The sequence below is a fragment of the Anguilla rostrata genome, chromosome 8, assembly GCF_018555375.3.
Source record: "Anguilla rostrata isolate EN2019 chromosome 8, ASM1855537v3, whole genome shotgun sequence".
In the NCBI taxonomy this organism is placed as follows: Eukaryota; Metazoa; Chordata; class Actinopteri; order Anguilliformes; family Anguillidae; genus Anguilla; species Anguilla rostrata.
Window position 1 is genome coordinate 12447267 of NC_057940.1, and position 20246 is coordinate 12467512.

At 46.2% G+C, this 20246-nt stretch overlaps 1 protein-coding gene across 1 annotated transcript; it reads right to left on the reverse strand.

The window, feature by feature from the left end:
* Positions 1–18: 18 nt before the first annotated feature.
* On the reverse strand, positions 19–14566 carry LOC135260844 (death-associated protein 1 homolog). Its single transcript, XM_064346471.1, has 4 exons — positions 14338–14566; positions 13270–13384; positions 2321–2363; positions 19–590 (listed from the first exon to the last, which is right to left on the reverse strand). The coding sequence occupies exons 1-4, from the start codon at positions 14390–14392 to the stop codon at positions 471–473; spliced, it is 333 nt and encodes a 110-aa protein (XP_064202541.1). The 5' UTR covers positions 14393–14566; the 3' UTR covers positions 19–470.
* Between the last annotated feature and the right edge of the window lie 5680 nt (positions 14567–20246).

Genomic DNA, 20246 nt, shown 5'->3' on the forward strand with positions numbered 1-20246 from the left:
TCACAACCACTCGTTAAATCTTTCCACTTATTCATTTTATTTCTTAAAATAATTGTCAACATTTTAAAACCAGAGGAAAAAAAGACAAACCAATGCCTCATGATCTGTACTTAATTCCAGCATGAAATAAACATGATTTAATTACGTTTTTTTTTTTTTTGTGGGGATTTTTATACATTTTTTTAACAATTCAACTCGTCCCAAAAGTAATTTGAAGATAAATCATAAAATTAATAATCTAATGTAATAAACCCTGGAATCAGTTCACTTAACTTTGTTTGGCACAAGTATGTGGTGTATATGTCTTAAACTGGGGGAGAAAGGAAAGGTAATTAGCGTGGAGCATGACCACGCGTCTGCCCGGCGTAGAGTAGCGTTACTGACGGGGGCCCGCTTCTCGTGGGGGCGGATGGGTGGAATGTGGGCGACGTATCCCTGGGTAACCTGAGTGCCGGCGTCTGATTGGTGGCTCACTTGCGGGGCTGGTGGATGTGCTGGTTGATGTGGTGGGCGGAAGGCAGCTTCTCCACGCAGGGCGTGGGCTTCTGGTGGGCCACCTGCGCCGCCGCCGGCGTGAAGTCCCGGTCCCCCTGGCAACAGAGTGGGCGGTCAGAACGGCAGCGGGTGGTGAGAACGGCAGCGGGTGGTGAGAACGGCAGCAGGCGGTCAGAACGGCAGCGGGCGGTGAGAACGGCAGCGGGTGGTGAGAACGGCAGCGGGTGGTGAGAACGGCAGCGGGTGGTGAGAACGGCAGCGGGTGGTGAGAACGGCAGCGGGCGGTCAGAAGGGCAGCGGGCGGTCAGAAGGGCAGCGGGCGGTCAGAAGGGCAGCGGGCGGTCAGAAGGGCAGCGGGCGGTCAGAACGGCAGCGGGCGGTCAGAACGGCAGCGGGCGGTCAGAAGGGCAGCGGGCGGTCAGAACGGCTGTCAGCTGCTCCCCGCACACCACCGGCACCAGGGCTCTCCAGCACCGGAACAGTGCGGCGCGGCGCTTTCCTTCTTTCCAATCAACAGCCAACTTAGACGTGTAAACTCTTCATCTTAAATTACGCACTTCAGTGATAAAACACACCAAGACTCAGCAGGCACCGCGGCCCTCCAGGACTGGACTTTGAGATTCCAGTTATTAACATAAAAGTTTTTGATCACAGTTATTAACGGTAGTCCAATCACCTTCACTGACATGCAGAAATGATGAAATATTATTTATTGTTAATAGGCTACATTGTGGCATCAAGTCAAGGTGCGCTTTTGTGAGTACACGTAACTGTATGTGAGTTATGTCTGTACTTGCTGACCACCACACACAGACCTTGGAATGAAAGAGGGCTAATTGTGTCTATCACACGGGGCACTTGCTCTGCTTAAAGGACAGAACATCACTTCAGCAGATGGCCCAGCGTTCATTACTCTCAGACGGCAGGTCATACTGAAGCAGCCTTGCTGGGCGAGCCCGCACGACGCGCGTTCTCAAGGGCGTCTTGTGCACGTTCGGCGCGCGTGACAGGAATGATCATCCCCACATCGGGTGGATTTAGGTTTCCGAAGCTCGTTAGGGCGTCTAAAGCCAGCCGAAGTGGTCAGGGAGCCATTATCACAGGACTCAGCCCCCACTTAAAGGGATTGCTCACTTTCTGGGTTTTTAAATAACGCTCGAGTTTCAGTGCGTGTTTCCAAATGACCCAGATTGGCTTTTCTGCGTGATGACGGATATTTATCTCCGCCAGGCGGAGCCTGGAGGGGATCATGCGTTTAAACGCGCGTGTTTGCGCATGTGTGTGTGTGTGTGTTTGTGTGCGTGTGTGTTTGTGTATCCTTCCGCAGCTAATCTAGCACACTACTGGCCCGATCAGCCTAATATTTCTTGTGCATGCTGATAGCAGGCTAAGGACCTGAATTCTCGAATATTTTGCAAATCGGTCAACGACAAGTATTTTATTTGAATTAATTTCCATCATTGCTGTCCATTGAAATAGACTTAGTGCTAGCTCCTAACCGGTCGAGTCGGTGATGAGAGCAATTCATTATGATGCACCGAAATCCAAAAGATATTCACCAAGATTAATGTTTCTATATTTTGCTAATTAGCACAAATTCACAGTGAATCAAGGTCAATTAAAATCTGAAATGTGAATTTTGTCCTGCGTGCGGGTCATTATATACGCCAATATATTTCCCTGGATCCACAGCTGCACATTAGCGCTACGTCTAGCGGTATGTTACCATGGAGACATGGTGCACGGTACCACTTCAAATCAAATAAAATGACAAAAAATAAAAAATAAAAATAAAATAAAAACAATAAAAAAAAAACAAGCTTACCTTTGTTACGACTCCTGAGACAATCACAGTTGGCTTGGGTGGTCTGGAGAAAGAAGAAGAGAGTGAAAATGATCACCCGTGTTTCCATCAGGGGAACTGACCACACAAATATGGCATTCCCAACACAGATGGGGCCATCACTAAAACATGCAGACGTGAGATAACGGGTCACTTTTGACCGCCAGTCAAACGTTCGTTAGGCAGGAGCAACAGCAACCAAAATAGAAAAAGACAAGAGTAGTATTATTCCTCATTAATATTAATGAAAGTGAGTTTAACAGCCCTGGACAGATTAACAGATAATTCACAGATGAGATTAATTTCACAGCCTGATTGCTTGCAAACACCTCTCTATTGTGAGATAGTCTGTTATACAGACATTACCTGGAGTTTAATGCAACCCGGCGTGCGTGTGCTTCCAAGATATTCAATCTTGAAAGTCGTAGAATATTCAGATTTTATACTGCTGGAGACTGAACGGCCCCTCCATTCAAACAAATTAAGCCATTTTAAGTAAGACTTAGCAGCAGCTAACTGCACTCAGCAGCTTTCTCTTCCACTGCTTGTAATTACGCGTCTCGCACCTTAACTGGCAGTTGGTGCCCAGCCCATGAAGGCTTATAAAACACAGTTCAGTGTGCAGTTATACAGAACAGGGGCTACATCCATAACCGAAGTTTGGAGAATTTTTAGCAAATATCTGTACCACTTTTGTCTGCCATGTTTTCTCATGTATCCAGCCATATAAAACCTACTCCGCATATGAATGTATTCATTATAAAGCATACCACGCACTCGTAGGTCTGCGAGCAAAGCCACCGCTGACAGAACTGCTTTTGCATCACATGCCCGGCCAGGTGTTTCTCTCGGAGCCTTGCCTGGCTGCTGCCGTCGCGTCTGAATGGGCTTCAGCCCGGTTCGGATCTTTGTGAAAGCAACAAAAGTCTCCCTGACCTTTAAATGCTAGTCTGCCGGGTCTGACAGCGCGCCGTGACGGACAGATACAAACAAGGGGCCAGACAGAGGCTCTGAGTCAGGAGACAGACGCACAGGAAGAGGCCCCCGCTGGCCTTGGAGAAAGCCGGCGTTTATGAGCGACTGAAAGAGCGGGATGAAGGACGAGATGTATGTAAGCCTGCGCGCTGCAGCAAACACATTTCCCACACACTGTCCAACCATTACACAACAGGCTGCTCCGAGCTGAGAAAGGAGCCCTGCTCCAGTCACGTTAAAATATTCTGTTGTTTCTATTACTGGGGGGGGCTTCATTAAATCAAGAAGAGGAGGCTTTTTTGCTGCATTCTGCCAATCAGTAACCTGAATGAGCCGAACAAGCCTTTGCTCTCCGCACGTAAACACTGTGGTTAGGAATCAATCAACTCACATTTTGCCACAATGGAAACTTCAATGCAATGATTGCATATGATTGGACAAAATCACTAAGTTACTGATAGCTGCCATTTCCTATGTGTTCTGTAGGATTGTGTTGAGAGTTAACGCACAGGAGCGTCAATGCTCACGCAGTACCACAGCTGACCTGAGGGTGGCAGCATCTCCACTGACAGCCCACAGCACAGGAAGAGGGGAGAACATGGATGATTAATTCTCTTTTTTTCCGGCTCTCCCAGGAAAAAGACACATTTAAGATTTAAAGCAACACAATCGGGTAGTCAGGTGGGACTGAATCACTGTCCTGTTTCATTAATATTTGCAGCTGTGTACAACGCAGTCCCAGAGATTAATGCCACTAACATTATGCCAGCTACGCTCTTCAGTAAACATCTTTCTCTTCCTGTTTTAACGACCCCCGTTTCCTCAGAGAGAGGGAAGGAAAGGACAGGGAAGCTTACTTGCGAGTTTCGACTGAGGCATTTTCACAGTGAGCCACTTTCCCATTCGGTGCAGAAACCCTTAATTTTTCATGTGTGGGTGACTTCAGAATACCACGCCCCCTTGATTTGAGTGTACACAGCGCCCCCGAGACACACACGCACGCACGCACACACACACACACTCTCAGCGTGGAGAGGACCCAGAGGACTGGGAGGAAGCGCGTGCCTGTAACCGGGCCCCTTGTTAAAGATCCCAGCCGCGTCTGCGGTGCTAATGAGCTCCTCCGGTCTCCAAACCTGAACCCCCGTAACCACGACGACAGGCAGATTGCGGTGAGTCCCCGAACGAAGTGCTGGGGCTCGGGCGAACGGGCCGGCTTTTCACCGCGCTGTCGCACCCGTCACGCCCGGCGCGGCGCGGGCTTTCCGCCACGTGCATTATTCAGCAGCGCGGGGAGGCCGGCACTCCCACGGGCCGAACGGCAGGGCGGACATTTTAAAAGACCAGCCGTTTGCGCAGCGGGATGTTTCCGGAAGCTATCGAGGGTAAAAGTTTGCCCCGGGGGGGTACGGCGGCGGCGTGCGGCCGCGCCCGCTGAAGCTGGGGTATCTGTGGTACAGGCGACTGGCGGGTGGAGCCACGCCTGTGTCCTGTGCTTCAGCTGGGGAGCTGAAGCTGGACCTGCTGACCCCCTGAGGGGGAGGAGACGTCCCTGAAGCTCCATAACGAGGCTCGTGCTGCGGGGAGGGGCGTGGCGAGCGCCGAGGTCAGGTGGGCGTGGAAGCGGAGCAGAGGGCGGGGTCACAGCGGGCGTGCCCAGAGGGAACACGCAGACGAGGTGGTGCAGCGCACACCTCTGGAAGCTGGGGCTGGGGGAGGAGCTGGAGGACGCTGACCTTCATCGATTTCCATGGAAACCAGCCTGAGCGTGTGCAGAGCTGGGGGGGCGAGAGCGGGGGAATATACGGCCTGTTTGAGCAGCAAGCCGAGCGGAAACTCCAACTGCACACACGCACACACACACAGAGACACACAGACACACACGCGCACACACACATACATATACACATAAACACATAGCACAAACACGCACACACATACATATACACATAAACACATAGCACAAACACGCACACACACACATATACACATAAACACATAGCACAAACACACGCACAGACACACACAGCATGGCCGCTGGGTTTGTCTGTACATATAAAAATAAATACCAGAGTGGAGCCACAGCCCCACAGGTATCCTGCTGCACAATCCAAATACCCAGTGCTGCCCAGAATCCTCTTCAATAACCAACACAGTCCACAACTAACACAATCCAAATACCCAGTGCTACCCAGAATCCTCTTCAATAACCAACACAGTCCACAACTAACACAATCCAAATACCCAGTGCTGCCCAGAATCCTCTTCAATAACCAACACAGTCCATAACTAACACAATCCAAATAGGCTACCCAGTACTACCCAGAATCCTCTTCAATAACCAACACAGTCCATAACTAACACAATCCAAATACCCAATGCTACCCAGAATCCTCTTCAATAACCAACACAGTCCATAACTAACACAATCCTAACATCCAGTTCTACCCAGAATCCTCTTCAATAACCAACACAGTCCCTAACTAACACAATCCTAACACCCGGTTCTACCCAGCACCCTCTTCCTAACCCACACAGAAGGATAAAGGACGCAGCAAAAAAATAAAATATTCACTTCTTTCAGTGCGCAGCACTAACTGACAACGGGCTCAGCAGAAAGCAGCCTGACGTTGTAACGGACAGCGACAGGCAGCGCTGACGTACGCTAGCCGACTGGCGGGGCTGACATATTGAATTGTATGGGCCGGCTGCCTGCCGGGCCTGAAGTGGCTGACAGAAAAATTTCACCTTCGTCATGGTAACGGGCAGAGCCGTGCAGCAGGAGAGGGAGGGGAGTCCACGCGACGGCGGGGGGAGAAAAAAAAACACACATTACGATTCCCGGAGCGGTTGCTCTCGGCGACACGGGAGTTAAGCAGCTCCTTCACCTGAAAGCCGGGCCTTTAACGAGCCGCGCGCGGGCGCTGACTTCAGACCCCGCCCCCTCCGACCCCAGACGGTCCGCGGCGCTAACCGCTAACCCGCGCGCTCTCAGCCGCTCACTCGCTCGCTCACACGCTCCTACGCGGAGTCGCAGGGGCAGCGGGGGTAGGCGGGGTGCGCCTTTCCCGTCGTGAGCGAAAACGGCCCTTCAGAATTGCAATTCACCAGCCGGATCGCAGCACCTGCGCGGGCATTAAAAATTCACGCCGATTTAAGTGCCTGGAATTTCCATTCGGGAGGGAAGCCGTGAATGACAATGTGTTTACTGCAGCGTGCAATGACAATTAATACACGCCAGCTTTGTTTTCATAACTCACTCAGTTTTTTTGTGGGCGTCTCCGGTGCGCATCCAGACTTATTCCGCGCACCATTTTATAAATCGATCTGGGTGTGAGAGCGTGCGCAAGATGAGTAAAAGTGCATGCAAAGGCAGGACCGGTGCGCTCAGCGAGAGTGGGATTTCAGCACCATGGAGAGGGCCCGCTCTCAGCTTACACTGCATTAGGAAACATTCAGTACTCCACCGCACGGCTGCCTGCTCCCTCCCTATCCGCTCACTCATTACCATAAGGCCACAGGTTCCAATGGGGGGGGGGTGGGGGGTCGATGCTGCTGTGCCCTTGAGCAGTATATTTATCTGCTGTGAAACTACTCATTTACACTTGCGTGGGGAGAAAAAAATGTTAGCTGTACTTAGGACTGATGTTACAAGCCAATAAACATACACCAATAACACATCACCAGTAACTACAAACCAGGAATTACAAACCAACAACCATGCCAATGCACGCCAATGACTGCACACCAATAACCAATAACCACACACCATACCTCTTGCTCTCTCAATTATTTATGATCTGCTAGTTTAAGTATCAAGCAAGATCTCTGGCTGTGGCCTTGGTATGCAGAGATTATGGGGTTAGCGAGCTAAATTAAGCTTTAACCCTGGGTTTTCCAAACCACGAAGCTGATTTACTGTAAATGAGGGTATATCGCCATGGTAACTTTAACAGGAAACTAACGGGGCAGGTTAGGTTCAGGCTATTGGATTGAAACGCATAAAAGCACCACTGCAGGATTCCGTAGAGCTTGGGGGTATATTCACAGGGTGAAGAAAAAAAAAACAAATTCATTTGCAGGCTTTCTCCGTGGATACACTATACAAAAGATATGGATTCTCAACAGGGGGAGTAGCACATATGCAAGCTCCTTGAACCCTACCCTTCCATATCCACTTCCCTTAATTATGAGACAATGGCTTAAGTCCCTTGAGTTTATGAATACACTTTGGTGTGATTGCTTCAGGCAATATTTTAAATATCCTGCATCAAGTGTAAGGTTTAGGAGATCTAGAATGAAAAAATCGTCTCATTAGAAATAAACCATAGGACATTAGTCCGAGTGTACATTTATTTGTTAGTAGTGGTAAGGTAAATAAGGTATATTAACTGACAAATTTACACTATCAGCAATTTCTTCCCCCTGGCTTTGTTGGCAGCAGCAGTGTTACTTTTTGATATTTTTGATGATGTTCTTCGTAGCCCTCCATTATACCTGTCCATTTCAGTCTTTTTTACTCAGGTGAGAAATGCGCTACTTGAGTACAATCCATGCTGTACTGTTGTAGGCACATTTTTGCAGACACCGTCACTTTTATGGGAACACGAACAGAGCTTGATTAACAAAGCCTGTTTTCACTTAGCAAGGTGCTAACAACCTTTGTGATAAGAGACCAGATGCGGCTGTTAGGTTTTGTGAAGCCTGCTAACTCAAAGCAACCCTGGGTGTTAAAGGGTTCTTAATAGTGTACCCCCCTGGTAAACATCTCGTGTGGATACTGATGATCTATTTACAAACTAAAAAAACCAGCGAGTACCCATGATGCCTCGCTGCTCCCCGTTAGCCGGAGTATGGGGTAAAAAAGTGAAATTTGTTTAAATGGGAGAGTCCACCTCGGCACTGCCAGTGGGGTGAAAGCAGCGCTTACGCAGGGAATAACACTGCAGCCCAAACAGCCGAGCAGGGCTGAACACGGGCTCTCTCTGAACACTCTCGCATATTCACACTCCACACTATCCAGCTCAACGGGTTCCTGGGAATGTGCTCTTCTTCAAGCAACCACCTGTTTCCAGTGTCCTTCAGGGCTTTCTCTGAGGGTGGAGTTCTGTGTGTGCGTGTGTGTGTGTGTGTGTGTGTGTGTGCGTGTGAGAGAGATAGAGAGAATACATATGTTTCACTTGTTTGAACAGACTGAGCATACAGTACATGCGTACACGTCTGAGTGGTACGTTTACATGCATGAGGTTGTGTGTGCGCGCGTGAGAATGTGTCTATGGTATGTGTGTACCTGAGGGGGGTATGTGTGGTATGTTTGTGTGTGTGTGTGCGCGTGCATGTTGTGTTTGAGCGTGTCAGAGGTTGTCTGTGTGTCTGTTTGCTTGTGTTAGCATGTTTGTGTGTGTTCCTTGTTTGAGTGCGGGCACTTGTGCAAGTGTGTGTATGTGTGTGGAAAGTCTGAGTGTGTGTTAGCATGTGTGTGTTAGCACATGTTAACATGTGTCTCCGGGGTACGTTAGCATATGTATTTGTGTAGCACGGTTGTGAGTATTAGCGTGTTAGCATGTGATACGTTTGAGTGTGCGTTTGCATGTATGTGTGTGTGTGTGTGTGTGTGTGTGTGTGTGTGTGAAACACGCAGGCACCAGCTGTCTTTGGGCAGATGTGAAGGTCTCGGCCGTGCAGAAGCCCCGCCCCCGAGCACATGCTCTTCGGAGGCGTATGACAGCGCTCGGGCCCCCAAACCCCGCCCCCGCTCCCGCTCACCCCAGGGCTGACTCAGCACCTGGCTGCGCAGCGTGATAAGCTATCGCGGGCTCAGGCCCCGTATATCAGCCGCAAAGCGCCGCCATTAGCCGCCGCTCCGCGCTGGCCCCATTTCAGGATTTTCTAGAAGACTTTGCCCTGATGCAGAGATTAGGGCTCTGCAGCCAGCGCGGGGAGGGCTACTGCCGGTGCACCCAGATAAGGGCTGGGGCTAAAGTCTCTCTCTTTCTCTCTCTCTCTCTCTCACATCATATGTCTCTCTCTCTCTCCTCTCTCTCTCCCTCACATCATATGTCTCTCTCTCTCTCACTATATGCTCTCCCTCCCACCCTATCTCTCTCTCTCATTATCTTTCTCTCTCTCTCCCTCACACCCCATCTCTCTCTCATTCTCTCTCTCTCCCCCCTCTCTGCTCTCCCTCCCACCCTCTCTCTCCTCTCTCCCTCACACCCTATCTCTCTCTCTCTCTCCCTCACACCCTATCTCTCTCTGTCATTATCTCTCCTCTCTCTCTCCCTCTCCTCTCTCCCTCAAACCCAATCTCTCTCTCTCATTATCTCTCTCCTCTCTCTCTCTCACACACCCTCTCTCACCATCTCTCCTCTCTCTCTCTTACTCTCCTCTCTCCCTCCCACCCTATCTCTCTCTCTCTCTCTATCTATCTCTCTCCTTCCTCCTCTCTCTCTCCCCCACCCACTCTCCCTCTCTCTCCCTCTCTCTCCCAGATGGAAATCGGTGATCCGACACACGGCGTCGGGAGGAACCTGATCCGAGAAGCGGGCCTACCCCGAAACGGATCCACTTAAGCCCGGGCAAATGACTGGGTTAGCCCGCTCGCTCGGAACGAATCCCGGCGAGGGAGGCGAGACGCTCCCTCCCCGATACGCACCCTCGCCGGGGCGCGCGAGACGCGAGCCTCCCTCAAAGAGCGGGCATCCCCTCTAAACACAGAGCCAGAGGAGGCCGAGGAGCTGTTAACGCTTCCCCTGCTGAGAACTCCCACCAGCACGGAACACAATACAATAGAATAACTCTCTGTTTCCCGGGGAGGGGGGGGGCGACTACAGGAGGAGGTGAGAAGGGACAGGGAGACGCAGAAACAGGCTGTAGCCTCCCACGCGTTAGGGGTCCGGCCAGAAACACTTTAAGTGGCTCCCCTCCATGTCCTGGGGCCAAAAACCGATAAAATAACTGTGACTTATGGCTCAGAGAAGAGCATGCAGGAAACAAAGGAGAGATCCACACAGTGCATTAGAATTGCAGTGCCTCCCATTGGAAAAAAAAAAAAAGGAAAGGATCATGCCACAACAAATGAACAAACAAATTCAACGCAGGCACTAGGTGTTCAGGAGTACTGACAAATCCGACTGTTCATATGAACAGGAAAATGACTGTGGACTGGATTCAACCCTTTCCCTTAAGTTAAGCTAAATGCAAAAGCGTTGTTCGGCAGGTTCGCCGCTGATATCACCAGTGTTTATTTGCAAAATCAAAATGAAGGACAAACATTGATTGAATTCCGGGCCACAGCCTAGCGCACAGTCCCAAACGGCACACAACCTAAACGCGCCGCTATCTCCCATCAGGGCTGCTCAGGCATCGGCTCCAGGGTGTATTTCCCCGGGGTGGTGTCAGCCAGAGATTTAAGGATTGCAGACATTTGACATTTCGTTTCGTCAGCGACACTCGCCCGCGAGACGCGGTTTCTCTCTAATCACGGTAATGCGGCTCAACCCGCCCGTCATATCAGATGCAGCCTGCGAGGCCCGGGGTAATCTCGCAAGTCTTCCGCGTTGCCAGACCTCGTAATTATTTTGGGAAAGCCGTCTCGGGCAGCGCAGGGCCGCAGACGGGCCCGCTTTAAATGATCTTCGGCTCGCATTCGAGTACTGAAGCCCTGTCAAAGGGTTCTGAATGCAAATACGAAAGCACCAGGAATCCGGACACAACAAGCGAGCCGAGACAGCCGGTTTGGTTCACATTCACGTACTTCAGCAGTTCTTAAGACTGCCAGTCAGCAGGCCAAAAAGGAATCATTTCCATTTTAAAAAAAGAACTGTTGGGTCAATGTATTGTTTAGCCTAAGGCAACATATACGACCAAAAAAAACAACACAGGCAAGTAAGAGTGATTTCAGGCACTCAAATATCTGCAGTGCAGTTATCTTTCTGGTCCCTGCACTATAATTCTGTTGGCTTTCTTTATTTATGTGAGCTGTAAGAGAGTAATTATGTCTAACATATTTTGTTCCATGGGAACAGTAAAGAGCTGCATAGCAACATGGAATGCATTAAGTTCCAGCAATAAAAAACCAAGAAAGCCTGTGAGCTGCATTCCCTAATGCAAGGAAATGTCAAACTGAGTGAAACTCACACACGCACACACATGCACATACACACACACAAACACACACATACACACACAAACACGCACACACACATACACACACAAACACGCACGTACGTACGTACGTACGTACGTACGTACACACACACACACACATACGTACGTACACACACACAAACACACACATACACACACAAACACGCACACGCACGAACGTACGTACGTACACACACGTACGTACACACACACACACATGTAAACGCAATAAATGCACATGCACACGCTCTTAGCATTCTTCAATGGAGCCATTAGAGACCAGCCAAAAAGTGTGTGTGTGTGTGTGCATGAGCGTGGGAGAGAGAGAGTGGGTGAGACAGCAAGAGAGAGAGAGCAAGAAAAAGAGCAAGAAAGAGAAAGAGTGAGAGAGCGAAAGAGAGAGAGAGCAAGAAAAAGAGCAAGAAAGAGAGTGAGTGAGAGAGCAAAAGAGAGAGAGAGCAAGAAAAAGAGCAAGAAAGAGAAAGAGCGAGAGAGCGAAAGAGAGAGCACGGTGCCACAGTCACAGGGAGTCTTTAATGGCTGCTGGTTTGATTCCCGTGTGACCGAGGAAGGCACTGCTCCTAACCCGGTCAGTACATCTCCAGCTGTGTGAACGGCTTAACTCTAACAGCCAGGGCTGGATAAGGGCAGGTGCAGTCCCACTGTGGTGTGCTGGTGGAGACCGCAGGGAGGGAACACAACCAAACCCTACTCGCCCCCAACCGCCTCAGCCCAATCCTGCCCTCCCATTAAGAGGGGCCAGCATGGAGCACACGTCAGCCAGGGAACTGAGCTTGCAACTCTGCAGACCACGTAAGGCACTGCAAGTGTAACCTTGAACAAGGTATACAACCTAGATCGACTCAGTAAATAGTCAGCTGCAAAAATGGACTGCACGTGAAAAAAAATGTTAGCCATGAGAGATGCTCTGGATAGGACCGTCTGCCTATATAACAACCAAGGTCAAAGAAAGACGTTGTACAATCTTAAGACAGGGGGCAGTGCCATTCCCCTCGAACACTCGGGACAAATCCCAGAACAGAAAGATCCGCAGCAGGTCTGAAATCCTACCCACAGAATGCCTGCGATGGTGAAACCTAGCTCTGCTAAACTCACCGCCCAATGTCCGGGACGGGATAAAAATCAGGGGAAAAAATCTGAGGAATGCCAGCATCTGCTTTCCTGCATCAACTTCCACCGCCAGCAGGCTAGGCCAAAATGCCAGGGTGTGCACTGCTGCGTAAATCAACAAACCCAACCCCTAACTGTCTGTCGGGGGAAATTAGTCTCACAACAGTAAGCATGCGTTTTTTTTGTGCATGCGCAAGAGGCGACCACAAACCTGAATGTAGCCCCATGTCCTTACACTTGCATGTACACTGGACCTTCGTGCCCACTTAACCAGCACATGCACTCAAAAGCAGTATGTATATCACTGTGATAAAAGCAATAGCAGCTGCGCAGTATCCAATGAAACCAAGTTTACAAAGAGAGGAATTGTATATTGATTAATTATATTAGTATTTGTCTAGGTGTATGAGCCAAAGGATATTAACATTGTGGCTACAGATGTGAACTTCAGCTTCATTGCACAAGGTATGCCCGACTTTCATTTGCTTTAAGATAACTGTGGCTGCTCTCCTCTCAGAGTACACACTATCACCTTATAGAATTGTAAAGAAATATGGCAGGAACCTATTTCAGCCGTTCGTCCTAGTTTTGACAGAGCACAGCATATCAGACACTTCAGTGAGGGACAACGGGATCGCCGTGCAGTGAATCCACCCCTTAAACACGCTGGATCATACCCGGTTTTCTCCGTCTCTTCGCCCTCGTTCTCCTCCTTCTCTTTCTCTTTTTCCTTCTCGGGTTCAGGGACGGTGACCTGGTGTTTCTGGACTATCCTCATCCCACCTGCCTTCACTCTCAGAGAAAAAGGCACGCAATCAACATTCACTTTTAACAGAGAAAGGAATTTAACACCCACTCCATATCAGAAGACAGCGAACTGTCCATCAAAGATATAAGATAGGTCCTCAACTTTGCCACTGGTAGTGCAGCTTACAGACCTACCAATACTTCAACAGACTACAAGTATAGAGGTATATCTACATGGAAATGTATGACAGTTAGCTAACCTGAGTATACCACAGTTATTCTGCTCAGCAACCTAAACGAGGCAAATCAGATAGCTAGCTATACATCAAACTTAAAAGTTACCTGTTCCACTTTACATTCTCTAACGTTAGCAACCATAACATTAGCCAGCATTGCATAAATACACAACTATACCTATTCTTACTTAATGGAATGTAAGCACGCTGACTGTACTTAGCTATCAAGTGCTCCCGCTTAAAAAATTGATAGAGCGATGAATAAAATTCACACACAAAGCTCATATGATAAAGATAATTTAGCTAACATTAGCACGCTAACGTTAGCCAAATCGTGTCAGTAAATTAACCAGCCAGCTAACGTTACCAGCTATATACCCAACAGGCCTCTAGCTACCCAGTTCCTGATAACATGCTAAACTAGCTAAAGAAAAGCAATCAAACCGAATACACAGCGTAAGATTATTCGACTCTATGCATTAACGAGCTAGCAAGAACAGCTATCATATGTCAATATTATTGTGCACGTTACAAAACAAAACACAATGCAAATTTAATATAATATGCATGCAAGTAAATATTTTGCAGAGTACTACACTGCACGTTTACTGACGAGATGTGCTCCCCTAGCTCATTTTACTTGCTAGTTAGCCATCCACCTTGCCAGGTAATGTTAGCACTAGTACTAGGCTAGCAGTAGCCGCAGGTTAGCCTGATTCGGCTGTTTTTTCCCCAGATAAACTGCTATACTGTAAACAATACCTGCAGGGAGATGTCCGCCTTTCATTTCGCCTTTCGCTTGAGGAGGCGAGGACATGGCTGTTAACTACGAATGCTTGCTAAGAAAGTAAAAACGGAATGATTTTTTATATATTTTTTCCAGCTTCCTTTTCTTTCCTAAATGCAATCTGTGCTCGGTTCCTCTGCTGTGTAACTTTTGTGATTTCGTCAACGTGGCTTTTCCTGTCCCTGCCCGTTGTTTGGAAATACAGTACGGAAGACCAATGGGTTCAAAAAGTATGTGAGTACAGTTCGCCTGCAGCCCAAGATGCTGTATGGTCCGAACCCGATGACTGTTACTTTAGTCCGAAATAGTAAACTTATCTACAAAACATTTCGGGTTAGAGCAAACAATCTAGCAAAATGTAGACTTTTTGATTTTAACGTTAACGTTAAAGTTTTTCAGAAATAGTGCAATTCATTTCAAAAAGCATATTAACACAATACACAGTGACGTTTAATAATTTAATTCACGAAAGACTTGATTTTACATCACAGATGAGGTTAAAAGAGTTGACTTGCAAATTGCATAATGAAATACTAATCAGAGTCAGAGATTTTTTTAGATGCTGAAAATAAAATATGTTTATAGGGATGTTTATTTAATTATTTTTCTAAGAAAAAAATCAAGGATTTCTCATCATTTTCACAGTTTTTAGTTAATCGATGCAAAACATTTTCTGTAGCTCTCAACAAAAGTGATGTTTAGGAAACACTTTGCATGTAGTATTTCACATAAACAATTCAGCTCTAGGGTTGTCATTAGGAAATGAATGTAACTGCCTACACTGAACACACATATTGAGTCATGGCACTGTATATAGCTGGCATCACCACCACAAGCTCATTATGTACAAATAGACATCAGCAGCATGCATGGTCAACGGTCATCTGCTGAGGTGCAAATCAATTAGCCGCAAAACATCTTTTTTAATTATTCCCAAAATGATACAATACTCCAATATGTAAATGAAAGAGGCATGTAGATTATTATTGGGCACTTGGCCAATGATATATCCAAACGGAAAGGGCAAAATGTTCCTCAAAGCAATCATTAGCTCACAGGAGATGTATTAGCAGAAGTCAGCTGAAATTATGATGTGTGCTTCAGCAGGCACCTGTATCATATCATTGAGACATTAGCTAAAGGTCCCTGATAGCTCTATGTAATTATGTATGTGGATATTACCTAAATGATTTACATTTTTTTTTTTTTTGCATTTCTGCAGCTGTTGCATATCACATGTAGCTCCATTCTAATGTGTTAATGTGGCTCACCACACATACAATTTTTAAATCAGTTTGACATGTAATTAATAAGGAATTGGAATATTGATGAAGGTGTTGCTGGGAATTCTTGTAGAAGTTCTTTTAGTCTTGTGGCATTTCCAAATCCCAGTAAAGTCAGTGTGGCACCAAAGTGATAATACATCTGAGATTGTGCATAGTTCTGCAATATACTGTACTGTGTTCTGGTGAGAGTGAGTGAGAGAGAGAGAGAGAAACAGAGAGACTGCAAGGGGAGAGTATTGTGAAAAGTAACTTGAGTTATCATATAATTATATAACATTTAAGAATAATTATAAATATGATATAACTGAAGCAGGATCTGATGTTAGCATCTGTGTGTTTTATCATCAGTCAGGCTTTCCCAGGTAGATAAAGTCTATTGATCCTATGTAATATATTGCCATTGACCTAATGCTCAGGGTAAGCTCATGTTATTGTGTATTTGTTTGTGCTGGAATGTGTCTATACAGTATTATGTTTGTTTTAATTATCTAATATAAACGTATATAATTGGGAGTGACTGATATCACAAGCACATCATATCTGCAGTTACATATCATTTGACATTCACTGAAGATAAATACTGTACTACATTAGGAGGACTGGGGAATGCTGTAAAGAAATGAAAAAGAACAACTTCTGGTCCCTAGTCTTCAGTTTAAAGCAGACACTGTGTAGCTCTGTCAGTCTGCATTACATTGGTGTACTGACCATCAGTCTAATGTCAGTCCATCCCACTGATATAAAGATTGGTGAATCTGAGCAGTACCTGCACTGATTGAAGTTCATGTACAAGGAGCACATTAAAATGGTGGTTTGAAGTGGAGCAGCTGGTTGACTTCAAAGCAGACCATGCTGTGGCTGACAGACAGGCAGATGCCATGCTTAAACCCTTTGAAGAGTAGGTTTTTTGGAATTTTCTTTTTTTTTCAGAATTCAAGTCAGTGATCTAGAACTCCATCGCTTTCAAACACCAGTAGAGATTGTTACATCAGCATTAGAACGTTCAGTTGAGCAAGCTGTTCATGAATACCAACTAAAAAAAAAATACACGTGGGAAAACTGTACTAAGCAGGATACACATCTGTCAGCAAAGAAAGCAGTAATTGTTAACATCAGCTTTAGAATGTTCAGTTAAGAACATTCTGATCACATGCTTGTGATCTTACACTTGAAGGGTTATGTAAGAGAACCACCCCTTTATCATATAGAGACAGGGATATAAATAAGTACACATGGAAAGACCCAGGGCATTGTGAACAGAGATCTTACGGTTTCCAATCATTGGTAGAAAAGCAGATGCATGCCATTGCATGGCTTTGATTTGTCAATATTTGGAGCCAGACATTGTTCTAAATGAATTCATTAAAACAGATTCTTGCCTTTTGTAATTTTACATTTATTTGATCATCCATTCTTTAGATCTTCAGTGCAGGGTTGGCCAGTGAAGTGACCAGTGGCACAAACGTAAAGCTACAGGAGTGAAGATGTCTTGCTCCCTGCTTAGGTTGCAGAGTTGTCAGTGAAAGCTCAGTGTTGTTTGCTCAAAGTGGGTTTCAGTTTGAGCCTGTTTGGAGTGGCTGAATTATGAAGACACTATCCCTTTACCTTTGAGGTCCTAATCAACAGTACACCTATTGATGATACTGACAGAGATTGGACTCTAGGTTTTGATCAGTAGTGCACAGGTGCAATGATACATAAATTGTCTGAATGGGCCATCTGTGAAAAAATAAAATAAAATAAATGATATCATCAAAGATGCAAAAAACGAATTCCAGCACACAATCACCAACTCAAAAGCATTACTTAAATTAGATCTGTCCTGTCTTTTGAGGGTGCTGAAAAAATAATTCCTGCTTCTCTATCATTGCAATTAGACTGCCTTGATTTGCTTTATTTGAATGATTAAGCTTTGACACAGCTTCAATTTGCACAAAATTCAACAGCAAGTCTGTTGAACAGAACAGAAGAGGTATACGGTAAGATGGCATGTCACTCCAATTTTAGCTCCCCTACGCTGGCTGTCAATGCAGATAAGAATTGATTTTAAAATTGTATTGATTACCTAAGACATTACATGGTCTGGCACCTGAGTATATGAGTAATAATTTACAGCTCTTAAAGAGTTCTTCAGCCTTCTGAGCAAGCCTTATTGGTTCTTACAGAGACTAGGCTGAAAACAAAGGATTTAGATTTCTCAGTTGAGGCTCCTTGACTCTGATTTGATTGGGAATGCTAAATATTGAATGTCTGCTTTGTGGTGTAGTGCAATCAGAAGATGGAATATTCAAACCGGCTTTTGTCGTACCTCTCACGCACGACGTGACACCCAGCATGAATCGCTTGACTAAATAGCCTCGCAGTAAAATAAAAGATATGTTACATTTAAGCTGTGTTAAATGGCCACAGACAAGAGTGTCGGCTAAGAAAATAAGTCACATAATGTGCGTGATGTAAAAGTGGAAATTTATTTGATGCGGACTTACAGTAATCCATCCCCCCCGCCCGAACTGTATCAATGGAGAAAATAAATGGCGGTTGAGGTATACCTCCCTGTGAGCCATGAATCCTCTGGAGGGCTGTATTTCCGAGCCCGTCGGCTCCATCCTCAGGGAAGCACGCCGTGCGTTGCTGTTAGGCCTCTGGAAGTGGAACAGGATAACTTACGTCTCCGTCCGCCACCGCCCCTCAGTGGGCCCTACGTAGCTGCTGACGCAGCTGCACAGTCTTAAATCTCGCGGGTCTCCGTGGAGCCAAACTATTAACCGTTCCATGCTGAGAGTGTGGTTGAGGTGGGGGATTATGTTTTAAATGAACAGGGATTTTTTAAATGCAGGGATTATTCCTGGCTCTCCTCGTCAGGATGGTCCATTCCTGTACAAGAGGACAAGGTTCACAGAATAGTCATCCAATCAGAGACTGGCAATCTGGAACATCACGTGAGGTGACTTCCTGCCCAGCTGCACTGAAGTAGAGTTAACATGGGGAGACCATGGCAACCCTACAGAACTGGATCAACACCCTCACTGCACACATGCACAGACAGTACACAGTATGCACTAATGTGAGTCTGGTACAGTTCCAGAGTGCTGCTGATGGTATTCACACAGTAGGCCAGGAATATCAACTGCACACTGAATAATAACGTACATTTTGTTATGTTACTATGATATTAGGACCTCGACTTGTAACTCAAAGGCTGCAGATTGGACTGCCAGCTGGGGTGATGCTGTTGTACCCTTGAGCAAGGTACCGAATTGCTGAATTGCTTTCAAAAAATGCCCAATTGATTATAGTTAAACACGTAATGTGCCCAAGGTGCTCTGTATAAGAGCATCTATGAAAATGCTGACATGTAAATATTCATTCCAATATTTAATGATAAACACTTTTTTACAGCCTATTTGTATCCCCAGTGTTCTCTTTCCCCCCAGTTTGCAGTGCCAAGTTGTATTAGTGTATTAATTGTATTATCTCATTGCCCTCAACATTTTATTTGTTTGTTTTATACCTCAATTAATTTAATTTTATTACATAGTAGGCTGTTCTTTTTCTTGCCCCTCTAACGAATAGGAAATATCATGTGAAATACTAATTCAAGGTTTTATGATGGAATGATTGACAGCAGCATCTATGCATTAACTGAATTGTGTGACCCAGTAAGATCCTCATATGCACAAACATGTCACATGTCTTTTCATTAATTCTGGAACTCCCATTATTAGTGTTTACTGATTTTGGCTGAGGTGAGTTTACCTCAGAAAAGAAAAGATTTGCACACTCATTTTCACCATGTGGACAAAAAAAACTTTTTTTTCTGGAGCATCAAGCAAGTGCGCAAGTTTTTTTCTTTTCTGATCTTAACATGTTCCTCTGACCAAGCACCTCTCAAAGATTTTTTCTGTATGTTTGTTTTCCATAACACTATGAAGTGAGTTTACCTTCTTCTCCTATCTGGAGAAAGGCTGCAGAGCAAAGCATTGCAATCTTTGTCCTCACCTGTGCTTTGGAATATGCAATAGATTTTTAAAGAAATTATGCATTTTCACTACATTTACAAAAGTATGTGGACACCCCTTCTAATTAGTGGTTTCACCTATTTCTGCCACACCCACTACTAACAGGTGCAAATCAGGCATACAACCATGCAATCTCCATTGACAAACTTTGGCAGTAGATTGGGTTGTAGGAGCAACAACAGCTCAGCTGCAAAGCGGTAGGCCACACACACTCACAGAACGAGCCCACCAAGTGCTGAAGCATGTTGTGCATAAAAATCATCTGCCCTCAGTTGCAACACTCACTACAGAGTTCCAAACTACCTCTGGAAACAACGTCAGCACAAGAACTGTTCATCAAATGGGGCGACATAGCTCAGAGTAAGACCGATGTCTGACAGTCGAGGTTGCGGTTCAACCCCGCCTGGCGTCGAGTGCCTGAGCAAGACACCTAACCTAACCCTACTGCTCTGCAATAGAGCATCAATTGTAGCGCTTTGGATAAAGCGCTAAAAATGCAGTCCATTTACCATTACCATTTACATCAGGCTTGGAGTTTCAGGCAGCAGCCATACACAAGCCTAAGATCACCATGCCAAA

Bases quoted from the DNA above. Each gene is read 5' to 3' on its own strand.
- LOC135260844 (XM_064346471.1), bottom strand. From the start codon at position 14,392: ATGTCCTCGCCTCCTCAAGCGAAAGGCGAAATGAAAGGCGGACATCTC. The intron at 13,385-14,337 runs GTATTGTTTACA...TTTCTCTGAGAG, and splicing joins AGGCGGACATCTCCCTGCAG to TGAAGGCAGGTGGGATGAGG. The intron at 2,364-13,269 runs GTATGATCCAGC...TTCTTTCTCCAG, and splicing joins GAAGAGACGGAGAAAACCGG to ACCACCCAAGCCAACTGTGA.